The sequence below is a fragment of the Pieris brassicae genome, chromosome 7 (assembly GCF_905147105.1).
Source record: "Pieris brassicae chromosome 7, ilPieBrab1.1, whole genome shotgun sequence".
NCBI classification, from domain to species: domain Eukaryota; kingdom Metazoa; phylum Arthropoda; class Insecta; order Lepidoptera; family Pieridae; genus Pieris; species Pieris brassicae.
In genome coordinates, this window is record NC_059671.1 from 15,708,583 (window position 1) to 15,732,064 (window position 23,482).

The 23,482-nt window shown below is 33.6% G+C and overlaps 1 protein-coding gene across 1 annotated transcript; it reads right to left on the reverse strand.

The window, feature by feature from the left end:
* Nucleotides 1–42: 42 nt before the first annotated feature.
* On the reverse strand, nt 43–23,166 carry LOC123711771 (CD109 antigen-like). The gene is made up of 26 exons (XM_045664534.1): nt 23,014–23,166; nt 22,241–22,309; nt 21,238–21,421; nt 20,279–20,457; nt 18,607–18,763; nt 17,749–17,885; nt 17,143–17,470; nt 16,468–16,644; nt 15,763–15,966; nt 15,193–15,351; nt 13,989–14,156; nt 13,406–13,522; nt 12,975–13,032; nt 12,179–12,326; nt 11,105–11,409; nt 9,755–9,915; nt 9,195–9,437; nt 6,928–7,070; nt 6,414–6,618; nt 5,652–5,829; nt 4,954–5,150; nt 4,274–4,411; nt 3,536–3,708; nt 2,687–2,789; nt 1,203–1,371; nt 43–771 (listed from the first exon to the last, which is right to left on the reverse strand). The coding sequence occupies exons 2-26, from the start codon at nt 22,306–22,308 to the stop codon at nt 560–562; spliced, it is 4,311 nt and encodes a 1,436-aa protein (XP_045520490.1). The 5' UTR covers nt 22,309; nt 23,014–23,166; the 3' UTR covers nt 43–559.
* Nucleotides 23,167–23,482: the final 316 nt, after the last annotated feature.

Genomic DNA, 23,482 nt, shown 5'->3' on the forward strand with positions numbered 1-23,482 from the left:
TAAACAGAGATAAAAATGTTTATAAATAAAAAAACAATAAGGTGTTTTTATTAATTTTATTTTAATACTTAAATTAAGTTATTTACATTACTTAAAATAAAATCAGTTCTAGTAATCACAACATTGTTAGGCATTAAATTTAAACATGGTAATCTAAATTGTTTACAATAACGCAATTTTTAAAATATAGAAAAAATAGATGGACACATTAGAAAGACGCTGCCGTATATATCAGGCTCAGTATAATTTGTGTCAAGAGAACCACTAACACTTTGAATTAGTATGGAGATAATGACGTCATTTCGATTCAATTAATATTTATTAAATAAATAGCAAAAATGACGGGTCGATAAAATATTCTTGGACAAAAGCTCTAGTTTTAGCATTTGTCTATGGAAATTTCTTTCTCAGTAGTGGTGTATAAAGCTGGTACTTCAAATCGCTTGCGTCAAAAATACTATGTATCTCAGGACGAAGCGATGGAACCAATTTATAATTTTATTCATATTGAAAAATCAGTAAGCTATTTTAACATTAGATGTGTATTGTTAATATTTGTTTAATAATCATTATTAAATATAATCAAAGCCGTCGCAACGAGTATGGCGAGAGTGGCGGCGAGCGCGTTAGCGGAGTCGGGTACAGCGGTGGTGACGTCAGGCGCTCTTTGAGAGGCGATAGTGCCACAGGCGCGTGCGCATGAGGGCCAAGAGCGACACAGATCGCATGGACTGCTCGGTATTCCTCGGAAGAACATACGGGCGCGGTGACCTATACAATTTATATAGTTATTTTTTTACACAATAATATAAAACTTGGTTTTGCGGCAATTCTGCCAATAAGCAATATCTTACTAGCTATCAAATAAAATAAATAAGTCTGGGCTTAAGATTTTTTTATCATTTGTTAATAATGATCAGCCTCATGTGCCTGACACACGTCGACTTTTTGTGTCTTGTGGGTAAAAAAATCTTTTCGTACACAGGCGTTATACAAACGTCAATATGCTATGACTCCGATGAATAAACAAGATTGTGTATGTCGGTTTTGTTAAACCTTTATACATTGAAAAAGTCTACGACTAAAATTGGGACTAAAAACGTATTTTGGAAGTATTTCTAGAGTTTCTCATAAAATTGTTAATTTCTTTGCTTGTAGTAAAAAGTTAGTAGATTAATTAAAACTTGATACATAGAACTCACTTGAATCGTACAAATCAATGAGCGTTGCCCAGCCGGGTCGTTGTCGAGCGACAAACATAGAGCGCGGTGCACCGAGCGTAGCACATCGCTCGTTGAGCCCCGTTCGAAGCCATGCGTACACTCGCGACCCACCACTTGCTAATCGCGCTCCGACTATGTGGCGAGCTGACTGTTAATATAAATATAGAATTAAGAATCAAAATGGAAAACTTTAATCAATTTTTTATTAATAAAGTTACTTTTTCTTCTTATGATTTAACTAATCTTTGAAAATCTTATTAAATTTATTATAATAACATTTATTGCTTTACAAAAGTATTATTATCTAATACTGAAAATGTTTAGAAAATATAAACGGCTTAATGTAGAAGGAAGAAAGTTGCAAATACTTTTGTTTTTCGAAGTAATCTCCGTTCCTCTTTACATATTCGATGGAATTACTGAGAAAATCATGGTCACTTCTACAGCAATTTTGTACGCTTTCATCGCATCTTCAGGGCGCGTAAAGCGAATACTAATAATTGTCGTGGTGAAGGAGGATTCTGTTTCGAGGGCGCTGCTGTCGAATTTTTACCAAGACAACAGGCAAATAGCGATTGACATACCAGTCTGCAGTAACTGTCCTTCCATCTTCTAGCACAACTGTCGCGAAATGACCTTTTTGACCAAATAATTAATCATCTTTTTTCCTTGACTTCATCCTATCTTTTCCCTTAGTTGGCCGATCCTCGAAAGGACCCACTGATCTGATTGTATTTTGGTTTCGGCTTCGTAGCAATATATCCAACTTTCATCACCTGCGACGATGTCAAATACAGCATTTGGGTCATTGCCGTTGAACTTATCTAACATTTGGCGGTACCAGTCCATGCGAAGGTGTTTCTGGTCGTCAGTTAAAGTATGGGGAATCCATCTGGTACAAGGCTTCCTGACGCCTAAACGTTCGTGTAATATTTTTTTAACTTGACTCATACCAATGCCTATGCGTATCTGCTGATAGGTCACTCTATTATCTTCCTTTAGCATGCGTCGCACATTACTGATGTTATCTTCAGTAGTCGTTGTTAAAGGACGTCCCTCACGCGGATCATCATTAAGCTTGCTACGTCCACGCTTAAACTTGTTAAAACAATTGTAAATAGTGGCACGAGATGGGGCTTCATTAAGAAATGCAAATCGCAGCCTATCACAGCTTTGTTGCTGAGTAAGTCATAAAAAACACACATAAAAAGCACAACGGAAGTCATAAAAAATCATTGTCCGAAAAAATATCTCACGTTAGGTTCATTTTCACGTGTAACAAATTTTAGATTTGCCGGCAATTGACAAAAAAAAATGAATGCAATATACTACATTAGGTTCTAAAATTGAAATTCAAAAAAGTTTTCATTAGCAATGTTTCTAACTGGCCAGTTCTAAACATTTTCAGTGTTACCAACGTATATATTTCAGATTATGCAAGAAAAACAGTTTATTGTTCTTACAGTAAGTTCAGTGATGGTGTTTATATCTGCGAGGTACCCTGATGGCAGCTGCACCGTTAGAAGAGTAAGACCACTGTCAGTTTCGTTTCCCACTGGCACGAATCTGTGGAAAATCACACATTACAAAATAGTCTCAAAGAGTATTCGAAATATACAAAAATTACTGTTTTAATTTTGCAATTGTGGAGGAAGCATAGTGTTCCTCCAACCTAAAGAGAGTATCTTCGACTAGTTTAAGACCCCGGTTCAATAAAGTCGAAATTTTTTTTAAATCCTTAGGGTCCGGAATAATTTCGTTAGCGCGTTTTTGGTTATGACTTCATCGCAGTGATTTTCAAACGCAGATTGTAGATTTCGCTAGATAAGAATGTGCGAAAGGGTGTAAATGACAAATGAAAGCGCGTTTCGTTTGCTTGTGATTGGTCAAACGGAACGACGGATTGTATCGTGTAAAGTCAAGATTGACTGACAACGACAAATTATCCTACGAATAGGTTAGAAGAATTTTCACTCTGATAATTTTTATATCATGTTACCACACAACAGCGTAAAAATAAATAATAACGCTAGCGGACATCTAGATCCTTCGATGTTAATTATTAATAATAAGATGCAGCTTGCAGATCTGTTGCCTCAAGGCAACTTTTCAGAACATCACTATAGTTATATCACGTTTACTAGAAAACCTAAATATTTAAGCGTCTGCGCAAACCTATGGGCAATACGGATTATGAGAAAAACTTAAAGTCCAGGTGGGGGATCAAAATGGCAAACGTAACGTTAAGGCAATTAAAGCAAAGATGCGTTACAACAAAAACTATAGTTTAAGGGCTGGTTGAAATAACTTACCCAACACAAATGGACAGTTGCAGCCGATCTTTTGTAGAGACTTGGTCCACTCTAGGGTCTAATATATACCGCGGCCAAGCAGCAGTGACATTAGTGTTACCCACAGCACTTAGACCCACTACGGCGATACCTCTACCCTCGGTGATCGCACTTGCCGAGCGGATGTTACGTATCTGGAATATAATTAAGTGTTAAAAGAAAATGGCGCTTAAAAACAAACTTTCGTTATTAATTCAAAACTTTAAATATTCAATAAAAATCTTAAGCAATTCATTCTCAACCTGCTGAAATGGAAAGTACCTAAAATTATTATTGTCTCACGACACAGGGAATCCTAGTGTGGGTGTGCACTTTCTTTTTGAAGTGAAATCTTCTATAGTTGATGAAGCTAAAAAGCGACAGTAAAAAGAGACAGACATATAAATTCATAAGATTTGACGTGAGAGAAAATGAGGTTGGAAGCATTATACAGTGTAGAAAATTTTAATTAGTGCGTATTTGATCATTTCATTCAGATCATTTGATCATTATAATTATAATAACTACTTTCTGTTATGGCTAATTAAGTGATTTTCTTTCACTATACTATTTTTTTTTTTAGTTTTTAGCTTCTACGATGACGTTGGAACCCGTGAAAACGGTAACACAATACATTCTTTTGATCACTTAAAACTCATCACATCTTGATAGCTTCTTGGAGAGAATTTGTCTATCTAAAATATAAATAAAGAAACTTACCAATTGTGTTTGTATGATAAGGGCGTTGTCGGAGTCGATATTAAACTGACGCGGCTCCTCGAACCCGGTCACATTTACTGACACACGCAATTTTGTCGATGTCTTTATCGCTTCGGCAAACTGTGCTAGCGCGTCTATCTGGAATGGATTTTTTAATTCTGCATCATTTGATATCATTGTATCCTCTATTGATTGGAGGATTCTCGACCAGTATAATTACTGACTCGGCAGCCATTGGGCTAAGGCCCAGAAGTTGCATATAAGCTTCGTTAGCGCGTTTCAAGGTATCGTACTGATTTTATTTACTAATTTATTATACAGTTGATATACATGACTTATAACTTGTTTGATTTAGGGGTATTTGAATACACAATAAAACACGAATTGGAGTGCCTTCGTTTAATTTGAGTTGGTCAAAAATTTGATTATGAAATCTTACGTTCTTCTTAAAAGTGTCCAGGTTATGAAAATGTGTAAATGTACAAAGAATTTAGTTTATTTGACACATTTTTTAAATAATGTAGTATAAAATTTGTAAACACGATCGAAAAATATGCTTGAGCAAACAGGTTTCATGGATATTGTAGTAAAAATTATATGTATATATAGTACGCTGATATATTTTTTTTATTTGAAGAAGAAACTGAAAATTGTATCAATGGCTAGTAAATATCACTTACAACATCTGGATCTTGATCCCGCGGCCCCAGGGTCTGCAAAAGATACCTGGCTACTGGAACAGCTTCTTCTACCAATCGAGTGTTGAGCATGGCTCGCATCGCCCATGCCGCTGTCGAAGCCTCCAAACTGTTCCATTTAAGCCATGGGTTTCGTGTCTCGGAGGCAGGCAACCTTCGGGACCAGAAGAGCGTTCCATCTGAAATGCGATTAGTTCACATTCTGATTGATGAAACACTTTAACATTTATAACCAAAATAATACTATCAGACGGTACAACATCAATGACATGGGCTTAGTTATAGGTAAAAGTATTTCAATTATATACCAAAGTTACACGAGAATATGTTCTAGTGTAAAAAAAAAACATGTACTGGCAAATAATGTTTTAGATAGCTAATCGCGCATACGCCACACCTGTACCACAACCCAAACCCACCCCTTCTATTTTGGAATAAAAAATATTTTGAAGTTTTAATAGATATAGTTTTTAGAATATGTTCTATAGGATGATAAGAAGCAAGTTGAATCATAAATTTGGGAAGAATTTGAGAAGTTTGTACAAACACTTAATTTGATTAAAACATATTGTCAGAGATACAAAAAAATCAATACTTTGTAAAAATCTATTTGATAAGATGGATACACCATTTTTCGATAACAAATATGTCTTATTAGCTACTACTATGCTTATTTATACCTGTGGTATTCGCATATTTCTCCAATAATTGTAGGGCCCGTTGTGCTTGCGGGTGTCTAGCGGCCGTGAGTGCGCTCGTAACAACAGCCAGCGTATACGCATCCAAGTCCTCTGATATGTGTCTCCCTACGTAATCTACGGCTTTGCTTATCGCGTTCTTGTATAGAATTTCACTTCCCTGAATAATTAATGAGGCCTGTGTTTTTGCATTTCGTATATAAAGGTTTAGTTAATTAATAAAAGTAAAGTAAAGTTAATGTTAAATTTACTCTTCAATACAAACATTTTAAGACTTCGTATTCACTAAACGTTGGAACTGAGACTCGTATATTTTAAATGCTTTTTACATACGACCTATAAAACTTATAGACTTTCTCAATGGTTCAAAAGGTTACGGATAAAATTATGTGTATCGCTGATACGCATATATATGTATAATTCATATCTCGCTGATATCAGTTGCCATTGGAATTATGATTTAAAAACATCAATGTCAAATTAGTTCAAAACTATTAAGTGGTTTATTTGTTTATTTGATTGCCCAATATTAATAAATTTAGAAATTAACAGACTATTTGATAGTCTGAAGTAATAGTAACTTCAGTAGTCAGTTCAGTAGTTCAGTAGTAGAATAGAAAGTCAATAAGTTTATTGAAAAGCATTCAAAATATATGAATCTCAGTTTGAACGTTTAGTAAATACGAAGTTTTAAAAATTTTATCATACTATTTATTCAAAATATTAATTTTATCTAAATAATACCTTAGTATCAAGAAAAGCCAGCAGCGCATGCGCGGTAAGCGGTAATGTGTCCTGTGCTGGGCTGTTTCGCTTGTTTGGTGGTAACCAACTACCATCAGCTTGTTGGGCGTTGGCTAACCAACGAGCGGCTGATGAGGCAGCATCGGGTGACACTTCAACGTACCTAGAGGCTCGGGTTAGCCATCGAGCTGCTGTAGCTGTCATCCTATTTAATTTATTATTAAATTATAATCAGTTTAAACTTGATGATTGAATTATAAATCGAGGCCGGCAAATTTAAATAATTATATATTAAGATGATCATAATCACGAAACGCGCTCTATGTTTAACAAGGTAGCAATATTAATCCAATCTAAATCTAAAACAATTAAATACATATGTTTAAGAAATTATAGAGTAATAAATTAATTATTTATTAAGTTTATAAAAAATATATTGAACGTATTTCAGAAAATTTCATATAAAACATGGCAAAATTGTAGGTATTATAAGTATTACAAATTATATACGCACCAGACGTCAGATTCAGCATCAACACTGTTTTCTTGCGAGAAAGATCCGTCAGATTTTCTAAATGCCATCAAACGTTGGTAACCAAATGAAGCCTGCGCGCGCGCCTCTTTCGATATCGTTATCTCATCGTCTTGTTCGGTTACCTGAAGTTAAAAAATATATATATTATTTAAGTGTTATAATGAAATTGGGAGATGTTGACAAAACCTGGTTCCTTTTCTTTCCAGGTGAATTAACAGATGAATAATTCGACCGGTAATATTACGGTTAATTATAGAACGTAAATCAAACTTAAATCTGGTCTCAACATCAGTCTGCCACTAACTGTATGAAGTTGACATATGTGACAAAGACGAGAGTGTGTCTTGAGATACGAATTAAAATATGGACACTAAATATATAGATGTGGAAATAAGGGCCGAAATATTTCAATCTCCTTCGGGGGGTCTTCGATTATCTTATTTGGTGATTACGTCAACAATAAATATTTACTTTTTTATACACATTGTCTATGCTTGAAAACGAACTGCATTTACGAGGATTCCTACAAAAAATGAAAACGTTTATGTACTATTATTTTTGAAAGCTTTGTTGACTTTTGCTAAAGGGAAGCTAAGGGGTTGGGGGGGGGGGGGGGTGTTGGTTAAATTGCAGTAAGTGGTAATGTAACGTAATACTTGAACGGCCCCTTGAGACGAAATAACTATATAATAATAAACATTGTAGTGCTTGCTTAGACACGTGACCGTATCTAAAAATAGAAGTTCGTCCATCGAAAACCAACCCACTTTGTGTGTAAGACGAATCATCTGGCTGACTGACTGACAGAAACCTGTCTATTGCGACCGATTTAACGGACCAATTATGAGTCTAAGTGCGGAAACTGAGTCCACCAACCTATAACAATGTCGAGCGCAGTGTTCAGTTGCGAATCAGTTGCATTTAGGTCCTCATAGAAGCATAATGCATTTTTAGAACTCGCACTGCGTCCGCGCATTAACTTTTTATCTATCTATCTTTAAAGTTTGTATAATTATTTCCAATACACTATATACAGTATTTACAATATTCATAGTAATAATATTAAACAGTTGTTGAAAAGAAAATGAAATCAATGTTAAAGCTTCCAAAACACAGCCTTAAAGCCAGGCAATATTTGAGGCAATATCCGGGAAGAGGGGGAAGCACTCTAGATGGCTCCATATAGGCAAATCGTACCTTAATGTTATTATCAACCCTACCGCTACTGGTGATTAATCGACAACTTCGATTTCATCCCCACCACCATTATCCCGATATCGCCACTGATTGTAGGGCCGTGTGTAAACGCTTTTAAAAAGTTTGGTCCCCGTGGTAGAAAGTATCATTGTGGTATATTATCCCAGAGGAAATTAAAGAGTTTTACGAGAATACAAAACAGTTTTAATTCACGTCTTCCATAAAATTAATAATATAATCGGCATCAATTTTAACCCTTATGGTGAATGATCACTTGAAACTTCACTTATCATTCACATAAATACAATTTGAGTCGGACTCGGTACTCTTATAACGAAATCGAAATCGCGTAATATATAAATGACCTAATTACAAGATTTCAGTCCCTCGTATAACACGGGTACTTCCCCATATAACGCGGGATTGCACACGTTTTTGTACTGTGACATTTATAATGATTTGTATGCACATATTTTGCTTATAACATTGTTATTTCTTAATATTCGAATTAATTCCCCTTTAACCATTTGTAGATAACGCGTCATATGGGGTCATACAGGTGCGTTAGAGTAGTTAAGCAAAATGTTTTTTTCTGTTTATCAATTTTGAATTATTATTATTAATATATAAGTTATCAATATTGTAAATACTGTATATTTGTGTTGGAAATAAAAATAAATACTGTGTAAATTCTTTCATGACTCCTACATATAGTCATGGTCAACAACAGTCTTCATGTGCAAACAATCCCAATTTGTAAACAAAAGAACGAATTTCTTAAAAAGTTCGTATGCATGATGCCGACAGTCGAGTTTATTGCGGGATAGGCAAAAGAACGTACACAGCTGCGCAGTTTTTACTAATTTCATTATTGAGAGTTGGTGTAATGCTATGTAGAGTGTATCAATGTATGGAAGACCAGCTAAAGTTAAAGTAAAAAAGTTAATTGATTTGGGGAGCTCATCGCTTTAGGGAGTTTGTAGATAACTTGATATTACATGAAGTTTACACTGTATATTGTTACGTTTTTTTATATGAAAAACACTTACTTGCAAATAATCTAATAGAATGCACGCTCTAGCCAAGGGTCGAAGCGCATAAGTAGCGTCAGCAGCGACCGTGGCTGGTGCTTTGAGGGCTCGGAATGAGTTCGCCAACAAATCCCCTGAAGCCTCAAGTGATACGCCATTGACTTTAGTTCCAGGTGCCGGAGATAATGTTGTATTAGACCTGGCAACACCACGGCGTGCATCCAGTAGAGACCATGACCAGACTTCCTCGTCATATCCATCCTGTAATATAAATGTAAAAAATAAATTCGAATATTAATTATTAATTTATATTTATTTACACAGACTTTTAAGCAATTAAAAGATATCTTGTGGAATAATTAATATGTACATTTAAATATCTGATTGTTCAAGATTTTAGCTGAATGGTCCTTATGAACAACCTAATGGATCCCATTAGACAATTTTAACAATATAAGCCGTTATTACAATATTACAAATATTTGAAATTCTTTATCTAAAGTAAATATAACTAAAATATACTAAAAAAAATATATAACGAATACAAAAGAACAATGTATGTATGTATGAGTGTGTACCTTGACAGTAATAGTACGGAAGAGTGAAGCGGAGACTCCATTGCCAGTGGCTTCAACTATAACAGGGGCTTCTCCAACTCGAGCCGTTGTTATCAAGAACGCGGTACTCGCTGAACCACTGGCTGGTACAGTTACCCGTAGACGACGGAATAACTCGATTTCTGAAAATTTTCGTTGCAAAACATTTTTTTTATGTGTATCAATAGATAAACTACTTAATATTATTTTAATATTGTTATAGTATATCAAAGAAATGGAATTCTCGGAATTAAATTACGCGACAAACATAAAAGTGAATATATTCGCAGAAAAAAACAATATTATTGATGCTGAGCAATTCGCCCTTAAACTTAAATGGAGATGGGCAGGCCACGTAGCCCGTTGTACAGATGACAGATGGTCTAGAGCAGTAACCGAATGGACGGGTCCGAAAGGAAAAAGGAACACAGGAAGACCAATAGAGCGATGGGCCGACGGGATCGAGAGGGTAGCTGGTAGAAATTGGATGACGATGGCACAAAATTAAATTAGGGTGGAAAAAGTTGGAGGAGGCCTTCTCCCGGACAGGGACCGCATCTTAGTTAAAACTATAAATTTATCTTTTTTATCAAATGTATGTCAAAGATGTGGAATAAAGGCTTAAGGATTTTATCAAAGAATTGATTGAAGAAGAGGCTTTATTAGAAATTATTATATTTCTAGTTTACAGTCATCATATCAATATTTATTTTAGCGATTATAGTAGCGTAAAATAAAAAATAAAAATCAGTGGCGCTTAGGTCTGGACTTCAGATTCCTGTATCTGTTTCATGATCACTTCTTAATCCAATAGGCAAGTAGGTGATCAGCTACCTGTAATTGACACGCCATCGACGTTTTCGGTCTAAGGCAAGGCCGGTTTCTTCACGAGGTTTTCCTTCACCGTTCGAACGAATGTTAAATGCGCACATATAAAGAAAGTCCATTGCTGTCGGGAATCTAACCTACGACCTCAGGGATGAGAGTCCCACGACACTAGGCCAACACTGCTGATTATATTAGTATAAGTTTGCATAATTTAACCTCGAACGTAGACACTAATATTGTATTTTTTTAACATATTCATGTACCACCAATTAGCAAATTAATTAATTTTATTTCACTTTTATTGTCAATACATTATATTATTTCTATATCTGTTTAGATGTAAATAAGCATAACTATTTATTTATATACGTAATAACATAACACATACAATAAACATATAAAAATAGTATTATTGCAATATTATTGATATCCTTATCAGCAATCTTTTTAAAGCAAGCTAAGGTTAAAAAAATCACCACAGATACATTTATATCGATAACTTACTTTTAGTCGAGTCGATGGTATTCTCCAAAGGTTCAAACTCGAAGTACTGATCCGAGTTATGGAAGGTAACTTCAATTGCGATGTCTACTGTCAAAGAACTCTTCAAAGTTATGATAGCGGCCAACGTTTCTCCCCTTTGTAAAATTTCTGGTATTTCTGCTGTTATCGATAATGGTACTGTGGTGGTGAATTTTTGTGGTGGTGCTATTCCAAGACCAAGAGTTGGATGTATGGCGAATGCTCCAACGGACCATGTGCCTGGTGATGGTGGCGACCAGCCTTCACGTGTACCTTTCCCGTCCATACTAGAAATCGATTAATCAGGAGTTGTTATAAGAAAATCATATTCTTTTAGTTTGGCTTTGGTCAAATTCATTTATATTTCTAACTAGCTGACACCGCGAACTTTGTTTCGCCTTAATATTTTATTTTACTTAGCCTAGCACTTTTAGTACATATCAATCATTTTGCTATGCTACCCTTTAGAGAAAAAGGGATCAGCCCTTTTCCGAAATAAAAACTTAAATAGTTTATTTAGTACTCAATATTTCAATTATTTTAAAAAAGTTTCTCAATATGATCAAAATTAGTCAATTCGGTCCAGCCATCGAGCTTTATTGTGGCAACCGTAAACCATTTTTATAAATATAATATAATATGATAGATTAGATGAATTTATACAAATCACTATATCTGAAGTTAGATATAATTTATTTCTATAGATAATAATTTCTTAAGAAAAACACTTTTTGAACGGATTGACGCTATGTATTATTTTTAAAAACTTAGAATTATTTACATAATTTTAATTTTTTTTCGACGTTTCGCGTGCTTTTCAGCGTGCGTGGTCACGGTAAATTTTAAATTTTAAACCTCCCTTTTTTAATAATAATACATAGCTTCAATCTGTTCAAAAAGTGTTTTTCTTAATATGTAAAAGCTATGTTAACCAAAGATAAGAATTTCTTATTATTTGAATTTAAATTTAAAATAGTTTAATGTTTATAGAAACACATTTGGTCGAAGTCGTGGACATTTATCCTTATATGAACCAACTAAAAATTTAAAACATACCCAACAGACACGTTAGCGAACATCCAAGTTTTCCGTGGTGAACTTGTAAGGTAGAAGCGAGGTGATGGTGGAGATGGGAGCCGGCTGAAGGCGTAAGGACCAGCTGTCGGAGCTCGGGTACCAGTTTCTATACTTGCAGAGGTTGTGCCTATATAAAATCAAAATCTTAAGTTACTCCGGCAACTCAGTGGTAACAGAATACATCTCCCAAATGCTAGGTCAATGATGTTTGAAAAAGTTACACGTTGAAGACTTTGCTGTAGCAAATATATATATATATATATAGCTGGACATAACAGCAATAGCGATTGTGACCTCGACTTCAATGTTATGTTGAAGTACTGTGAATCCAACTAAGTCGTATATTCAAACGTCGTCTTAAGTAGTGTTATCGCTATTAGAAGTTACAGAGTACGGCCCAGAAGGGCTAATAACTATTTCGATAGGTCATTTTCATAGTAGCTCTTTATGCGTCGGTGCCTGAAAGAGCATGAACATACCACAAACAAAGCAATGGATGTCTACATGGATTTACTAAGATATAAAAATACACTTTGAACTCGTGTAAAGGCTGGCGTCTTTACGATCTTTATTACTACTAAAGCCATTTACGCAAATTATTAGTTAAACAGATATTATGTCCCAAACATCAATGACATGTTTGAGACCACGGTCAGTTTTAAGCAAGAGTACAGTGGAAATATCCTATTTTAGAAAAATACCTTAAGAAGCTTTAAGGGTTACGTAAAATCAACATTTGTAAAGACGAATTATATTACAAGTTTATATATCTTACCTTCTGTATTATTACTTGAAACGACCAAACCATCTGTCAGTAAAACGACACCTGCGTTCTGAAAGAATATTTTTGACTCGCATAAAATTTAATATAAAAGTAGTTTAATCTAATCATATATTTATATGCACGCAATTAAACTTGTATATACTAATATTAAAAAAAATACCTTTGTAACTTTTAAACTAAAACTACTCGACAGATTTTAAGAATTTCGCAACTAGAATCTGCGTTACATAAGTAATATTTATTTCAAAATATTAGTAATGAATAATCCTTCGCTGGTAATGGCTGATAAATCATTTATTAATTAGTTATTATTAACACGAAATGTTTAAGGATAGCTTTAACTAAATATTAAAGACTACAGATATAATTAAATACAGTATTGCCAGTAAATAAATATTAAATTATAAAATAAAATGTTTTACCAGGAAAACATCAGTCATCATGCGACCCCCTAAGTCAAAGCCCATACTTGGTAAGTTGTCTTCGTTTTTGAATGTCGAATGTTTTAATCCTAAGAAACTTTCTACTTCCCGTTCGATCTGAAAATATTATATACATTTATTATTTTCAAGAAAATTACCGTACAATGCGATTCAAATTAAAATAGGATGTTTATGAGCATATTGGTTCACTAATTTAACCAAGTTTTAAGTATTTAAAACAAATCTAAAATAAAGTTCTTGATACTCTTAAGTAGCAGCACTATATGGCAAAGTCGAACCTATTATTTTAATTACAGGCAAGCAAGCGTGATATTGTAGTTTCAACTCCTAATAAAAAAATTAAGTGTCAATTTCTCTCATAGAAAACTAAATTGGTGCCCACTCGGAGTTCGAACATAACGCCAGCCAGCTTACCAATACAATAGACCGGCATCGCACTCGCGAGTTCTCTGGCATTGAGTGTCCAAAGGCGGCTGTATCAGTTAACATTAGGTGAACCTCCTACCCTTTATCTCCTGTTCTATACAAAAAAGGCTGTGACTAAAAATTCTATGAAACTTACCGTATGTATATCTAAACCGTTGCCTAAAGCATCACCAAGTCCGGTTTCAATGGCATTCATATCAGTACCCAAAAGTCCCGCTTGTGAACCACCTTCGCTTGATATACGAAACTCAACTAAGCCATTAGGCCGAAATATTGAACTTGAAGACACCGGAGTTATGGATACCTATAAATCATTTCTATAGTTTATTAAAGGCTTCAATAAATAATTAGTACTCTAAGTATTATTTTGATGTTAATAGCTGTTGTTAATAAATCGGTTTTATCGGGTTTTAATTTTATATATTCAGAATTTTCCATCGCATGTAATTATCGCATTCATTACTTTATCTTCACTAAACTTAAACACAAATTAGTTTTTATTACAAACATTAAAGCGAAAAAGGTTAAAACTTTCAAACTAAATATAAAAACGGTACCATATTGGCGCCAAAACTTGACAAACCGCGCGCGTGCGCTATGGCGAGCGCTGTCACAGATAGTTAAATTGAAATTTTATACAGACGGCGCCTCAATAATTAAAATAAAAGCAAAAACTAAAATTGTAAGCATTATATGTGTTATCAGGAGTTAAGTTTAGGAATTTAATGTTTTAAATCGCGGTAGAAATTAAAATAGTCAATGACTTTAATAACTGGCACAAATGTCAAAATGATTGCAACTTTAGATTGCGACGGTGCCGCAGGTGTAGCACCAAAAATAATATTAAATGTTGTAAATTTTAATAGCATCTGATACTATAGTCCGTATTATTAAATACTAAATCTAATGCCTACGTAATGTTCTGCAAGATATACAAGATCGTACTTAAAAACTTGGATACAATAGTATGACTTAATCTTTACATAATTAGTGTTGTGTATTGTTCCGTAACAATAGCTAGTTTGCCGATAAATCAAAGTCATGTTATGTCATTGGAATGTTTATTTGGTCGTTAAAGCAAAAAATATTATTTAGAAACTCTTCGGTAAAATTTCTAACTTCACAAAAAAAAAACTACTCATTGTGGGTAGTTACAACTTAGTTAACCCATACCGTATCTTAGGTTTGATTCAATAAACAGTAATATAGTGATATATAAGCCACAATGGTCTATTGCGATTTTACTTCTCTATGTATAAGATCATCTTATTTTTCCTTAATTAGGACCGCCTAAGGCCCCCCCCCCCAATTTTTTAAAATTAATGTGCAATAGATCTTACCTCATTCTGCAGCAATTTATCGTGAGGCACGTAGATGGCAGCAGTGAGTAAAGACTCGGCAGGGTCTAGACGAGGATACCATGCTAATAAACTACAGCCCGGGGACATGGCACTTGTCACTGGTACTGTTATATCTACGGTGCGGGTTGCAGGTGATAACTGGAAAAGTAAATTTAAAAAAAAAACTTTGAAACACATCATGGGGTACACGGGTAAACCGAAGACATATTTTTCATCATAGTTTTAATCTAATCTAGACGTATATCGTTAATAAACCGTTCAAATATAATAGGTATAGACAATAGTCTTCTACCTAATTTTAACTCACTGATATCCTGAGTGTCAAATGTTTAACCTTTAAAGTATTTTTTGTACTTGAAGTTAAGATAAAACACTTATCCCGACTTCCAATTTTTTTGAATTTGCGTTCATAAGTGTATCTTACCTATTAATATCTTCTTTCTGAATAAATTATATACGCAAGATTTTTAAATATTTAGAATTTATAGAAATTATATTTTTTTAACATACTTATCTTTTACAATGCAACCAAAGTGTATTTTAACTTACCTCTAAAGATTTCGCCACAACTATATCCCCTCGTCCCATAACCACATAATGAACAATATCCATAGGTTCAGTGGCCACTATCCTAGCTTTCATCTCGTCACCTACACCGGTATTACGCGTTAATAGTTCAAGTGATAAGTATTGTCCAGACGATATGCTTCTCTGCACGTTCACTATACGCTCCGATACTTCTTTATATTTTACCTGAAAAAAAAAATTGTATAAAATTATTTTAAGACAGGCATAATCCACTTACGCGAAACGGATTAGTATGGTCACGTAACAAAGTGTGAGCTAATGCTATTCTCATACAAATTCCTTTGGCGTTAGTGGGTCACGCCTGGCGTAGAGATTTTGTCTACATTGTCGTCATCACAAGTGCGAAATGGGTCTGCCTTGTCTAAAGCCCCTAGACCTTTGGCTATAAAGCCACTTCTATACAGATATATATTGTGACGCCAGAAAGGCTGTTTCCTTTCCTTCGTTGAATCGCATCTTAATGTAGGTACTTAAGTTGCTTTTAGATCATTTTATGTGTATTTATCCTTTGATGTAAATTTTTAATTATAAATTTAATTAATATTTTTGTAGTTATTTGGTCATGTCTCGGTATGTAATAACGATATAATAATTATTTAATATAATAAGTACAGTTTAAAAAGTGTTTAATACTTTTGATTTGAATGAAAACAAAAGTATACTTACAACAATATTAAGTGTAGAATTAGTATGAGCGACATCTGGTGTAAAAGTATAAACCCCGATTCCTTTATTCATTGCTAGTTTAGTAACATTGGCTGGTGCTCCATCATCCCATAATCGTTCTATTGAGACCTCTTCTGATACGTCCAAAGTATGGCCCGTTGAGTTTACTATATCAATCTAAAACAGAAATAATTTTTTAAAATAAAAATCACATAAAATGTGCATATTTATATAACTTTTGTAAGAATTATTTATTTTTATTTGGAGAGGTTTTAAAATCGTTATACAGAAAGTTACTTTTATATTAAATTGAAATTGACATTCATTAGTTATGTTCAAAAATTTCAGTCCAAGACAAAGGTAATTTTAGACAAGCGTGAACGTTTCCTTATTACGCTAAAATCACAAGTTTGAGTTAACTTCAGTCTTATGCGTTTCGAAAATGCGATGGTTACCACTACACCTTTACCTTTTAAAGATATAAATACATTATAATACTAATATTATAACGTATAACAGTAATGTAATGTATGAAACACCTAAGTGTTTCTGGTGGTTTATAGGACTCTCGTCAATTACACGAATTAATTTCAGTCTTCACTTAAATCACACGTTTGTCACTGTCAAACGTTGACACTGACATTTGTCAAAGTATTACTGTATTAACAAACGTACTTGAACATTATATGGCAATCGCGGCTTGAAGTAATCTGGGGCTGTGATCTTCAATCTGTAAGGGGTACGTAACAACAATATCCTTGAAGAAATATTCTGTCGTATCAATGTATCTTTTTCCTCCAGTACAGCTTCCACAACAAGTGGTCTCGCCGCATCTTCGGCCAAGTCAAGATCCGCTTTCAAACTTATCGGGACGACTGTATTCCCGTTGAATTCGATAACTTTACGCGCGGGAGTTGAAAACACGGGTTGGAGGAGATTTGAAAAGAAAACTGCGTACGCCGATATTGTCAGTTCGCCTACAACAGGAAGACCATTGAAGTGTCTGAAAAAATAATGATTTTTTTGTTATATTTAGTTTTATAGATTTTTTATGTTAACGAACTAAGTGAATAAATAATTAATATAAGTAAAGTAAAATCTCTTTAAATAAAAACCAATCCTATGTTTATTGCTTTACACTGGTGATGAGTCCTCCGTACATACTTTTTCATCCTTAAAATTTGTGTCGAACACTGAAGCTCGAATAGACCCAACGCGTTATAAAGAACATTAAAAATCCTAGGTTTACTTAGGTGTGTAGAACAATAATTTCAAACTTACTTTGCACTGACATTGATGTTAAAACCCCCTTCACTAAACAATACTTCTTTAGGAATATCCATATTCATTTGGAATTTTGGTAAAACATAGTCGGCGATCATTATCTGCCTCGAGTATATCTGACCCCGGACTTCCACCTGTAAATATATTACTTTTATAAACGAAGGTAATGCAATTAATTTTAAGGTTACATTTTAATTTTAATAACCGTAATATTTTAATAACTTGTAATTTAAGTTAAATATATATATATAATTTATTTGAAGACAGTGAGTACTGATAGAACAGTGATGTCCTGACCCAGTGGGTGCAGCGTTCGTTCTCAGGGGTTAGAGACTGCTCTGGCTGAGTGTTTCTATGTGTTCATTTAAAACTCGCCAGGGCCAGGTTTAGGGGAGGCCATTAATATTTTGCTGTTCGTTGCTTTCGACTATTTTTTTTTCTTTTATTTTAAAATATTTTTGGGGCAACAAGCCACCACTACTTTGTTGACTCGAGGCCTCTTAACCTAGAAACCTAGCCCTGAAACTAGCTCGTACGGAGAAGGAAAGCCGGATATTTTATATGAAGACATAAAACGCTGATCACCGACATACAAAATAAAAAGTTGAAGTAAATCATATAGGTCTGTAGCTTTACATTAAGTTATTATTATGAAAACATTAGACAACTTCCTAAGTATAAAGTTTCTCAAATGAAGTGAAGTAATGATAATATCAGTTATGAGAATTTTAAGCCGTAAACTTTGCTTGAAGGATATTTTTTCTGAAACAATTGACGACGTGTCTTAGAAGTAAGCTGATGAATCTGCCTGAAACCCTAAAGGTTTGTACTGCCACTATTATAATTGAAACATACCTGTATCGTCCACATTCCCAAAGCAGGTTCATCAGCCAAAGTGAACTCTCCACTAAATACACCTCTATCCAAGGATACTCCAGCCCATTGTCTGACGGGTGAACCGCCCGTGTCCAATATACTGACATCGACATTATTTGACAAAGGTAGCAGGTACCTATAAATAAATATACGTAGATAGATACGTTTTTATTCATTAGTTATGATAAAGTTTGATCTGTGGCAGGTAGTAAAACTAAGGTGATGTAGCCTATTTCGTGTAGATAGATGTACTGCACACATAGTTGTATTATAGGAACAAAATTAATCATAATTCCTAGTTCTAAAAACGCGAGAGAGATTCTATATCCCCCAATTCCTCGAAAATTCCTGGACTGTAAATGAACCTAAGAAAAATCACCTTCTATATTTTGAAGGAATTTAGTTTTATCTGACGTTTAATAAATCTAAGCATCATTCGGATTTTGAATTTAACATTGAATTAACTGCGTGTTACAGAGCAGATAAGGTCATTGACCGTAATGATACGCAATCTTATGCGTGCGAACGCTGTACCGCTCGTATCGAAAATGAAAGTTCGAAAAAATCATTACATAATAAAATTTATTGTATTGATGGCAATCGAATAACGAGAAAGTGTAGATAAAAACATAATCAAATGGTTTGGTTCCTAGTTTAGGTTAACTCTCTTGAAATATTTACTGTATATTTAAAATTAGATTAAATAGTGAATTTAAATTCGATCTTATTGTTTTGAGTTACATATAAACTTTGTATCAGACCCAAATGGGCAGCGATTCGTGAAGTTCTCTGTAACAAGTATTTTAGTGATGCAAACGTAAGATAAACGTGTATGATAAATCATTATAAATTCTTATAATGACATAATAGTGAAAATTTATCGACACTTAACGTATAAATGAGATTTTAATTCTACTGTTGTCTACTGAACTGGACTCACACCACACTCCACTTGATGTTAAGTGAGTTGCGGCCTATAGGAGGGCACCAAACAAAAGTGGAACTCCTAGTGTGCTCCAGACGAGCGTTGTTTGGGGAATGGGACGGCGGAATCTGGTTGTGTAGTTCCACAGAGCATTGTCCAGAGATTTACAGTTTAATATAATTTATGGGTTAAGATCGCGTTTATTATTTAAATGATGAGTAGATAGAAACAATAAATAACTCTTTAATTAGAAAAAAAACTAAATTAGTCTTATAAAATATTACAGCTAAAGCTACCAGAGACGAGGAGTATTTTAGTAGCTAGACTATTAGCTTAGACATTAATCATGATTTAGTTATAAGGAATAAATATTGATCGTAAAAAGAAGTACAATTCAGTGAAAATATTTATTACGTTTCGATAAAGTGACATACCCGTATTACACATTTAGTTTGGTACGGTCTATTTTTTACGGTTTATATATACCTATGTATTGTGTGTGTATGACAGAGTAATATAGACAAATAGTTTAAACAATTTGATCCCCCTTGATTTGAGAACTTGCAGTAAATGTAAAATTAGAAGCATTTTATGTATATTTCTTTTTTATTGATATTCATAAGTGTACATTGTGTTACCTATATAAATTAATGATTTTTGACTTTAATTAATAAATTGTCGATATGGTATTAAAATGATTACAATATTTAAAATTTGTTTACTTACTTGTTTAAAGCAATGACCCTAAAGTCAAGTGTTTCCCCTGGCTGATACACCCGTTTGTCTGTTTGCACGAAAATACAGAAACTGCGTGCTTGGTACGTCAAGGCGGCTGATGATGAGAATTGTGGTCCCGATGTGGATCGCGCTACTAATTTATAGTGACCCGGACCTGGGTCATTAATCTACAAAAGAAACAGTGTTCTCAATGGAAATATTGTTATTTTTGTAATGAAATTAATTTGTTCTATTTTACAATTCTTTACTTTAAATTTGAAATTAACACTGTTTCGATATTCTGAATGCTCTACAGCATAGTCAAGTTCCAGTAATTTAACTTTTTTTTACTACTTTTTACTCACTCCTTATACCCTAGCAAGGAATAGACTTTAATATACTATATATTGTATGTAAGTTCAGCCGTCACAGCCGTATGTATTATTTTAATAAACACAGAAAATAATAATAATTGCGATTCCAAAAAAAAATCTTCTATCCACTTGAACAGGAAAAAAAACAAATTAAATAGGCCTTTTAGAAGGAGTTTAATTACAAATACACACAAAGAAGATTAATATGTAGAGATGATTTATTCCTCATTTATAAGAACATGTATTGTTACACTAATTATATTATAAAAAGACAGTGGTTTGTCACTTATTAGTCATCGAACATGTCGCCATGTGATGTCATGTTTAGTTATAGCATTACTGCTGCAAAATAATAAACCCATTTAAGTTTTTCTTAAAATTGTCTTAACTTAATTTGTTATAATTTCACATTTATTCAATAATTTTTCAATTGTGCCAATTTTCAGTATTTAAAAATCACTCGTTCAAATCTTAATTCTAAATGACTTTTTCGATGATTTTTTCGATTCGACGATGATTTTTATTCCTATAAAATAGGCGCCAATAATTTTATTCCATAGTAGTATGTATCCTAGGGTACTGGCTCAAACTTACCTCTAAATTAATTAGCTTAGAGGTAGCTGCAGAAATCTGGATCTCACGACCCTGGCTAAACGGCTCTCCCGTGGACTTCTTTCCCTCCACAGCAACATATAGATTATGTGCGCGTGATCCACCAGCGATTGATACTTTGTAGGATGTGTGTGGTCGCAGTACGCGTGGTCCTAATACTGTTACACTGAAATAATGATTTTCATAAATCAATGTTAGGGGAAACTCTTGGAAATGCCTTTAGGGTTTAAGATTGTTTACAGATATCAAATTGAGACTCATATACAGTTTAGTTAACTACGCTCTGTTTTTTTTATATCGAATTCAAGTCAATGTTACTAGTGATACCACTTTGCCCATGTTGAAGCGAAGAATTTGGATTTTTTATACAAATATACTTTATAGAACTTAGAATTACTTTTAAAGACAGTAAGGTTGATGGATAATGCGCTGAAGTAAAAATTGACGAACAAACAAAAATATTTTTGCAATATACTACACAGGATTTTATTATTAAGAAATGATAAAACAAAAATGGTTTAATTTGGTTGAAAAAAAAAGTTATATCTCAATAATGATAAATGCGTTTGTATGATAAATTTGAATAGCATGCCATAATGAAATTTATCGCCTGTAAACAAACTTGAGTCATTCCAAGAAAATTAGTTAGAGAGTGGAATAAATTATTTTACCGGGTGAGAAACAAGAACCATTGTACGTTATACGGTAATTTATGACAATACACATATCAAAATATAATATAGATATGTCACAAAAACTTAAATTTATGCAGTCTTCTTGGTATATTAGAAATTGTAATAAGCAGATTTATTAAGGGCTAAAAAATTAAGCTTTTCATTTCATACTTTTCATTGTTACTTTCTATAAAACTGAGAGTTTTTACGAATTAAAAAATGATTGGAACACGAACAGTCCAATAGGTTTTCGTCACGCGTTGTTTTATGCGTAATATAAAATAATTTATTAGTATTAAAAACACACTTACCATCGTACTAGGCTCGGGGTACTTAAGATAAATATAATACTGTAAGTAAATATTCTGTATGTCGTCATGCTGCAAAAAATAAAATAGAATTGATTTCCAAATTCCACATTCACGTAAAGGTAAGTATTTTGACCATAACCTTCTTAGTCATTATAAGATATATTAAACGGAAAAAACAATTAACTTTATCGATAAAACAGACAGACACAAGGCAGAATCATGACCACACACCACGTGCTTAAGGTAACTTCTTTTAAATTTAATTCCATAGAACATTTCATACTGTTTAAGAATTTTTATCTCATAATAGAAATACATCACGGTAATATACTATTTCAATGTAGCAATATAGACTTGTGAATGAGCCATTAAGTATCTATTGAATTTATGTTTACTATCTCAATATATTGAGCCAACGTCCTTGTGTCCATCTGACTCACTGAATAAATAATATACATAGTGCGTCGGCGGAACAGCCTTTTTTCCTAATAAGGTTTGTACTTGACAATTTGTCAATATTATGAGCTCATGTCTCAAGCAATGAAAGCTATGGGAAACAATGTATGGTTCATATTACGTACTTTCTCCGCACTTACGACTTCACAAATGTAAGGTACATAATTAACCTTGAAATTCTTAATAAATGTAAATCACATAAATACAATACGGAATTGTTTCTTGTAATTGTTTTTGTATTGTCCTTCGCATATTTACGTTAATTTATCACTTAAACTATTATAATATCAGCTAAGTAAACAAAAGCAAAAACTTACTTGAAATATCCATTAAGTTAAATGCACGATTTTACACTTAAAATAATATCACAGATAGTTTCTTACACATATTTTTTTACGTAAAGCAGTGAAGTTCTTAGTAATATCGCGGAGTAACTGACTGCGCACGGTAAAGGCGCCTACGCATGGTGGGGAGCCGAGAAGCCTTGCGAAAACCATCACATTATACACCTCCAATATGAGGAAACTCTGCCCACGCTACATTGAGCAGTATTTCCTGTACTTCATTAAAACGTGGATGTTTATCTCGAAAAAATTAAATGTATGTAAACATTTTACAATTACAAAACTTATTTAATATAAATTGTATCAAAGTTTTTAATTGCTTTCATAATATCCATGATACTTCTATTAAGTATTACGAGGCCCTAAATACAATATTTTATACGTCGTAACAAAACATTGTGTCTTGCTTTAGGTAACTTACAGCCCTATGAGGACAAGTTTC